Below are 8,524 nucleotides of genomic sequence, written 5' to 3' on the forward strand. Positions count from 1 at the left end.
CAAGCTTAACACTATTTTTCTGGAAATCATAGTAAAGAGTCCAAGTCTATGAAAAGAGTCACATCAATGAAATAATGTAACAATACTAAATGTTGGAAGCATTTCAAGATATTTATATATGTGTATTTAAGGCTGTAGAGAAACTGTACATTATATATATTATTATATTGTCTGAAAAAGAACATGTGACCATGTAATTAATGACTCATAATAATGTACACACACAGGACCAGAGTTAAGGTTAAATGGGCAATCTTCACTCCTGCATTTCCTGACTTTTGAGTGCTTTGCTGTGCATGATGCACATTCTCAGGCAGCCCCAATCAAAGCCCTGGAGGGAAGCTAACTGCCACAGGATACCATCAGGAACGAAGCTCACAACCAATGGGCACAATCTGTATGGAAGTTTTCAGCCATAGGACACTGCTAGGAGAGAAACTTACAGCAAGAGGGCAACAGTAGGAGGAAAGCTCACAGCCACAGGGCACCAATGGGGCGCAGTTTACAGTCATAGGGGATTATTTGCAAGGAAGCTTGTAGTTATAGAACATCAAAGTTTGCAGCTACAGGGCACTGTTTGCAGGGAAGTTTCCGGCCACTAGACACGACTGACAAGGAACCTTGTTCCCCAGGACACCACTAGGAGGGAGAGTGATAATATCCATGAGAATGGCACCCATAGTACACTGTATGACAGTCACTCATAACATCAGCTCATAACATAACATCTGGGTCTCCCACACTCTTACAAAGGAACGTCACTATGTGAAATTCAACTGTGTGGGAAACTGCTGCTGATTGTGTGTGTGGAAAAAGCCTAAGACTAGAATGTGGGGGAGGGAGAGAAAATGTGTGTGCTACAAGTCGGGACATGTATAAAGAGGGCAAAAATGTTTCAGTACCAAGCCAGATGCCTCTCTTTTGTGGCCTCAGCATGCCATGGGTATGAGAATCTATTTGCATGTGGCTGTCATGCCATATTGCTTCCATGGGTATAGCTGTCTTTACAGTTACATTTACTGCTCCTAATCCTCTTGGTTCTCATGTGCGCTTAGCATTGACATCCTCCTTATAGGCTGATGGTTTCCCTGCAAAGCAGCTGTCTGGGGAATGCTGGTTTTGAGGTCAGCTGTTGGAGAGAACATGCACTTTCCAGCTTAAAGAGTCACTTAGACCTTTTGTGGAGGGCACAAGTGACCCTGAAAATTCTCCAGAAGCTTAATTTTCCAGAGGCTTGCTGGGCTCCCACCAGAGTGTGTTTATCAGGGACTTTCTCCCTCTGAGGCACTGCTATCAAATAAATCTTTTCCCCTACAGGAAACTTTACCTTCCTCCCCTGTACTCCTGACCCTTGGATTGCAGGGAGTGGCTATGAGCAGGGAGTGAAGGGACAGCCAAGGTGAGCCAGATAAAGTGAAGGAGAAGAGTCCATCGCAGAGGGCATGGGGACCCATTCCAGTTTTCCTCCTTCGGTGAGAAGAAGGGCACTTCCAGGGTTGCCAACTTTTGGAATGTTGTAATAGAATGAGTCCCATGAATTTGACATTTATTTTAAAGCCCCAGCTTCTGGGGTCATGTGTCTATGTGAGACTCTCACCTTTCATTTTAAATAAGTGAATTTCTAATTTCTAACCCTTGGTATTGCAGAGAAAAGCTTGGAAATGTGACCCCTAAAGGTACAGAATCCAAAAAGCAAATACAGAGAAAACATTTATTATTGTATAAAACCCCATGACTTAGAATCCCTGTGATTTTGGGGGGTCTAGCTCATAATTTTTGACTGCTTGGGCTGGTAATGTTGCTTCCAAGATGGTCTTTGGTTCCAGTCCAGTTCCAATCCAGAGAGGGACTCACGGGTTAAGAGAGGAGGGAGCTGCTGGATATTAGCAATGGCCACTAGGGATCAGCATGTGTCCTCAGAATGCTGGAAGTTCAGGTCTGCAGGGCAGGATTACTCTCCTTCTGATGAATGGGGCAGAGATGTGCCGATCATGGAACCCTAACTTCCTTCTGACCATGAGAGGTCTGGACCCTGCCCTATTCCCCAACCCCCCCCCCCCGATCTGAAGAGAGCCCAGAGGTGAAGGTAACCACGGGATTGCTCAGGCAAGCAGGGCCACCCAGAGGATTCCAGGGGCTTGGGTCTTCAGCAGTGGGGGCCCCAGCTTCGGCGGTAAGTCAGTGGTGGGGGGCTTTCTGCTCCGGGACCCACCGCCGAAGCACCCCGAAGACCGGCTGCGGGGGCCCCCCGCCACCGAATTACCACTGAAGCGGGGGCCCCCGCCGCCTAAGTGCAGCCAGGTCTTTGGCGGTAATTCGGTGGTGGTGGGCTCCTGCCACGGGTCTTTGGGGCACTTTGGCGGCAGGTCTTGGAATGGAAGGGCCCCCCACCGCCGACTTACCACCAAAGACCCAGGTGCACTTAGGCAGCAGGTCCCCTTTCAGTGGTAATTCGGCAGCAGGAGGTCCTTCTGCCACGGAGTGGAAGGACCCCCCACCAGCGAAGACTGGGAGCAGACGAAGCTCCAGGGGCCCGGGCCAAGCGAGAGTTTTCCAGGGCCCCCGGAGCGAGTGAAGGACCCCGCTCCAGGGGCCTTGAAAAACTCTCGTGGGGGCCCCTGCAGGCCCTGGGGCAAATTGCCCCACTTGCCCCCCCCCCAGGCGGCCCTGCAGGCAAGGCAAGCCTAGGCCCCTCTCTGCACCAGCTGCAGCACAGCCCTGCCCCTGGGGGTGAGGGAGATTCACTTCCCATTCGGGCCCAGGCTCCCGCTTCCATCTCAAGTTCAGACAAGCAGTGACTCCACCTTTCTCCACCCCTCCTCTCCCCTCTGACTGGGATTCCAGAGCTCTTATTCTGAAATGATCTCACTGAAACCTGAAGCCACATTTTCCTCCTGCTCCACAGACAGACCTCCCTCTTTCTTTCCCTTCTCACAGATTGGGACCCCCCCTCATCCCCACAGACTGTCCCAGCCATCAGAAATGCCCCCTCTTTTACTGTCTCCTCCCCTCACTGAAGACAGATCTGGGGGCTCCCCCCGCTGTGGAATTCTCCTGTGGATGGCTCTCAGCTTGTCCACACAGCACACCACCATGAAGCACTAACCCTTGGGGTGTACCTGGCCTCAGCATCTCTCCCAACACTAAGGAATAGGGACCAGAACGGAGAACCAAATCTGGGTCTCCCACATTGCAGCACAGGGCCAGGGCACTAACCTTTAAGAGACACCAAAACCAACTCTGCAGGGTGCCCAGTCAGGGTCAGCTCCAGCTTTTTTGCTACCCGAAGCGGCGAAGCCAAAAAAAAAAAAAAAAAAGATAAAGCTGATCGGCAGCACTTCGGCGGCAGCTCAATTGCACCACTTCATGAGGGACTCACCGCCGAATTGCCGCCGAAGACTTGGACATGCTACTGCGTGCTGCCCCTTTCCACTGGCTGCCCCAAGCACCTGCTTCCTTCTCTGGTGCCTGGAGTTGGCCTTGCTCGAGTCCCCAGAGAGTGAGAGAGTGGGCTGGGGAATGTAAGCTGGGTGTCACATGCTTTGGTACCTAGATGTCTGATGAATGTAGATGGCAATAAGGAAACACAATGCAATAGAGGTTTTGGCCACTTGTATTTTTTATTCCAAAGCATGTATGGGGTGGTGGTGGTATGGGGACAGATTTGATAGCTTTGGTCTTGACTCTGCTATGAAACTAGTTCTGTCCAAATGGGTTAGTGCTCAGTACTGGGAAGATGTTGTGGTTACTTCACTTTCTGGAAGATCTGTACACAAACCTCATCTTCTGCTGTCATGCGCTGGGAAGAAGAAAGGGAGGGAGATAAAAGAAGAGACTTTGGGCAGATCTGTCAGGGCTTCTCAGTGCCAACCCATAGTCCCCATGCTTTCCAGTCCTCGCTCCTCCCCCCCAAGCACTGCCAATGCCCCTCAAACCTGACCCACCCCAACCTCCCTGCTATTCCAGACCTGGCTGCCACCTGCACGCAGCTCTGCCATAATTCTGCCAGTGTCCTGGAGTCCTTACCCACAGCCTCCCTGCTATTGTACAGCTGCCCCCCATGCAGCTCTGCCAGTGCCCCATAGTCATTACCCACAGCCTCTCTGGTATTGTATTCCTGCCTCTCACCCCACGCAGCTCCGCCAATGCTCAATATCCCTTATCCACAGACTCCCTATATTTCCATTTTTCTCTTTGTGCCTTAAAAGGTTTTGCTGAGGTTTTAGTGTCACACATAGGAAACCTTGTGTCTGATTCATCTCTTCCCTTTTCCTCTCACAAAGCCCCAGGAGGTGGTGGAATTTCAGGGCAGGGCAGGGACATTGACCGATTCACACTGTGCTCAGCCTAGTCAACTTTTGAACCCTACTGGAGGATGTTTGTGTGAAGTGGCCGTTGCCCCGGAGAAACCATGCATAAAGTATGGGGCCTGGCTTGGGATTCAAGGGGGGAGGAATAATCATCCCATTCTGAGCCTCTAGCATTCCTCTAGTGCAGTGGTTCCCAAATTTTAACAACCTGTGAACACCTTTCACTAAAATGTCAAGTCTCGCAAACCCCCTCCTAAAAATGAATATTTCCAGGGATTTTCTCCTTTATCTGAGCATAAATTATAAAAGCATCGATCTTGGAAATACAAAATTTGTTTTTATGACATGCTTATTACATATGATTTATTATTAATTACTATTTATAATTACAGTACTTTTATTACATTATGAAAATGGTAACACTCTTCCAAGATCTCACTTTCATAGCTTGTATCACTTTGAATAAGCCTGTTATAACACAAGGCTCCTATGTTTCATCCAGGAGTATCAGATGTGAAACAGCATGAAGGTATTTAAGAAGCCAATTCAGAGAGTTCCTCCTACACAAGCATTCAGGTCTCGAGCAGTCCAGGCAAACAACAGATGTTACAACAGAGCTTAAACTTGTTCTTCATAATAATTTTTAAAACAATACTAGCTGCCTCTTTAATTTTAAAAACAGGAAAAAATATCCACCTCCCTTTCCATTTCTTATAAGGAGTCTTGAAGTTTAAATCTCCTCAGTGTGATAGATATGCTGGCTTTGATCTGCTTAGCTCTTGGAAGTCCAGGGGCTCTGGGCTGCTGGCCCCATGCTGTCCAGAATCCCTAGGGACAGTTCTGTCCGCCATTAGGGAATTTTTTCCCAAGAACTCCTGTAACATTTTGCGAACCCCAGTTTGGGAACCACTGTCCTAGTGAATCCCCTCTAGAGACTTCCCTTTATGGGGTGTCAGTGTGCCACAGCCTGCTCAGAGCTCCTTCTCACCAGATGCAGATGGTTCCCCTCCAGCCAGTGCCTCCAGCCCCGATTCCTCTTCTCTCCTTGCTGCTCACACACCAGCTGATCCCCTTCCCAGGAGACGACTGTCTGAAAGGGGTTTGGGGAGAGACAGACAATACTGTCAGGTGTGGGAAAAGGCCTTGTATGCTTCTTTGTACTGTCACCTTTCTACACTAACCCACTACCTGTCCCTTTCTCTAAGACATTTTCAAATGTGGCTTCTGTTTTGAAGGGTTTTTTTTTTTTTGTTATGTTCCTAACTTTAGACCCCTTGGGTCTGTTTGTCATGTATGCTGAGCAACCTCGGTATCTTATAAGGTCAGACATTTCATGACATGCGATGAATCTGTTTGTTCCAGTGGACATATCATCTGACTTTCTGATCTTTTTCAGCGCATTGCTGCAGGGGGACAGATTTAAGGATATCTGGATACTGAAATTTTAGACTTTTGGGCTCTATTGTATATTTAACCTGAACTCTCAATTTCCTGCTCATCACACGTATTCATCATTAGACCTGAATACAATAGCTATTAGGCCGTCAGCATTGCTCTGAGCTCTACTCAGGATTCTACTCTGGCTCCTGCATCAGAAACAGGATTTTTCTGATTATTAGGCAAAGCCCTGGCCACTGGCCACAGTCAAGTTACTCTTTAAGTCACTGGCCTATCCTCTTAGCCCTCTCACCTGGCACTTGCGTCCATCCACTGGCCCCAGGTCCTCTTCAAACTTCTTTCCCAGGTCAAAGTCCATGATGTAGTTGCGCAGTGAGGTGATTGTGCGGATGGTCATGTGATCTCCAGCATGGATTATCTCCTTGTCTGGCTTCAGGAGGCAAACCAGTTTTCTCAGGGCCACATTAATGTCTAGGTGGGATGAGGTGGAGGGAACAGATAATGGGCTTTTGGCAACAGTGAGCTTCCCACAGCAGCGCTGTTCACTGCTCCTCCTTGCTTCTCTTGCTAGATTCTCCTCAATGACCCTCACTGCCCCATTAATATATTTCATTCCCTTCGCCAAGCATGCTCCACCTCCTCCATTCAGACCGTCCACCCCCCCTGCACAGACTGGTGGGTGTGCAAGGCTACAGACTGTGTTCATAGTCAAAGAGTTTAGGGCCAGAAAGTCCCACCAGATCATCTAGTCTGACCTCCCGTGTATCACAGGCCAACAACACCACTCAGCACCCACACACTAAACTGGACAACCAAAATTAGACCAAAGTATTACAACTGTCAGGAGATTAGACTGCTGTGTGTGTGCCACAGGCAGAGAATAGGAGGGACCACCTGTGTCTGAGGCCCAACAATGGTAGGGAAGTGATTATGTGAGAAATACCCAGATAATCCTGGCTAGAGACCCACAGCCAGATGCTGTAGAACAGTGGTCCCCAAACTTTTCGTCTGGCACTTGCCAGACGAAGGACCATGGCGGCGGTCAAGCATCCACCAAAATGCCGCTGAATTTCTGTGGCATTTCGGCAGCAACACCTCTCGATGACATCGCTTGTCGGCGGCAAGCATCATCATCAAGAGGTGTCACCGCCAAAATGCCGCAGAAATTCAGTGGCGATGCCTCTCGATGATGCTGCTTGTTAGCAGCAAGCGGCATCATCGAGAGGTGTCGCCGCTGAAATGCCGCAGAAATTTGGCGGCATTTTGGCGGATGTGAAACCACCGGCTACGATGCAGGCTCATTTAGATGCCCCCGCGAGTGCCATGGCATTGGAGACCTCTGCTGTAAAAGGCGGCAGCCCCCTCTCCCCCAAGGTCACTGCCAAGCTGACCTGGGGGAAGATTCCTTCCTGACCCCACATAAGGCAATCGATTGGACCCTGAGCATAAGCAACATCTAGCCAGCCAAGCACGAGAGAGAATAATCAATGCCACCTCAGAACCCCCACCCACGCCACAAGCAACCTTCCTTCTCCAGCTGGGGCCATCTCTGATGCTTCAGAGGAAGAAGACAAAAAAGCCCCAAATCCCAGCATATATGTGCGGAGTTGGGGTGGGGGGAGAGGTTTCTCTTCCTGACCCCTGTAGATGACTGGCTGAAACCCCGGAAGCATGAGATTTTAGGAAGATCAGACATAAACCAGAAGGGAACCCAGGGCTGCCGAGCACTGCTCTCCACCATCACAAACAACCCATCATACAATCCCCCTTAAATTTCTCCAGCTCTCTCTAAAAACGAATTGTTTGTTTCCCCCACCCCCAACTCCTGCTGGGAAGCTGTTCCAGAACCTCACTCCTCTAATGCTTAAAGTCAAAGATAGAGGGACAGGTGGGGGTCGAAAAATTCCACCCCCGCCTTGGGTGTCCTGGGAGGTGACATCTTTGGAGGGGGTGGGGTGGAAAAGATTGGAGGGGGAAGCAACCAGGGAAGGGTGTAGTTACCTAAAGCCCGAAGGTAACCGTCCATGTTGTCTTGGGAGACGAATCGGTAATAGCCGGTCAGATTGGGAGGCATCGATGGGCAGAACTGATGGTTGGAATGAGACACGGGAAGGAGAACAGGAGGGATGAGACCGAGACAAAACTGGGAACCTTGGACTCCCTCCTCCTCGTTGGTCCCTTCGCTGCTTTCTCTCCCTTAGTCTGGAGGGGGTGGGGGGTTATATAGCAGCCCCATGGACAGGCGTCCTGCTGCTGTAAGAGTCCCATGGTTCCTTACTGGGGAACACAGAAAAGGCTGGGGCTGGCTGTATTCCTGGCACCTCCACTTCAGTGTGGGAAGGGCCAGGTGGAGCAGCAATCGATCTGACCCCAGGCTGAGCTTCCCCGGCCTTCCACGCTGGAATTTCTAACTCATTGGTGGTGCCAACCAGGAAGTGTCTGTCCAGGGTCCTCTCTCCATAATTTGGACAGATGTGAACTTCCTCACAGCAGTGCCCAGTCACTGCCCATCCCGGGAGACACCTTGGCAGATGTGAACTTCCTCACAGCAGTGTCCAGTCACTGCTCATCTCGGCAGACACCCTGACAGATGTGAACTTCCTCACAGCAGTGCCGAGTAACTGCCCATCCCGGAAGACACCCTAGCAGATGTGAACTTCCTCACAGCAGTGCCCAGTTACTGCCCGTCCCGGGAGACACCCTGGCAGATGTGAACTTCCTCATAGCAGTGCCCAGTCACTGCCCAACCCGGGAGACAACCCCGACAGATGTGAACTTCCTCACAGCAGTGCCCAGTCACTGCTCATCCCGGGAGA

General features: G+C 50.2%; 1 protein-coding gene across 2 annotated transcripts; it reads right to left on the minus strand.

Annotated features, from left to right (window-relative positions):
- Positions 1–3,607: 3,607 nt before the first annotated feature.
- On the minus strand, positions 3,608–8,084 carry RBP5 (retinol binding protein 5). 2 transcript variants are annotated; one of them, XM_030552785.1, is made up of 4 exons: positions 7,710–7,964; positions 6,001–6,179; positions 5,299–5,400; positions 3,608–3,799 (listed from the first exon to the last, which is right to left on the minus strand). In XM_030552785.1, the coding sequence occupies exons 1-4, from the start codon at positions 7,780–7,782 to the stop codon at positions 3,746–3,748; spliced, it is 408 nt and encodes a 135-aa protein (XP_030408645.1). In that variant the 5' UTR covers positions 7,783–7,964; the 3' UTR covers positions 3,608–3,745. The 2 variants fall into 2 exon arrangements, with proteins under 2 accessions (XP_030408645.1, XP_030408654.1); XM_030552794.1 differs by lacking the exon at positions 5,299–5,400 and having other exon boundaries at positions 7,710–8,084.
- Between the last annotated feature and the right edge of the window lie 440 nt (positions 8,085–8,524).

This window comes from Gopherus evgoodei, chromosome 1 (genome assembly GCF_007399415.2).
Source record: "Gopherus evgoodei ecotype Sinaloan lineage chromosome 1, rGopEvg1_v1.p, whole genome shotgun sequence".
Lineage (NCBI taxonomy): Eukaryota > Metazoa > Chordata > Testudines > Testudinidae > Gopherus > Gopherus evgoodei.

Excerpts from the sequence above, each read along its gene's own strand:
- RBP5 (XM_030552785.1), bottom strand. The coding sequence starts at position 7,782 with ATGCCTCCCAATCTGACCGGCTATTACCGATTCGTCTCCCAAGACAAC. Across the intron at positions 6,180-7,709 it reads CGGTTACCTTCGGGCTTTAG|ACATTAATGTGGCCCTGAGA; the intron begins GTAACTACACCC and ends CATCCCACCTAG. Across the intron at positions 5,401-6,000 it reads TGGATGGACGCAAGTGCCAG|ACAGTCGTCTCCTGGGAAGG; the intron begins GTGAGAGGGCTA and ends AACCCCTTTCAG.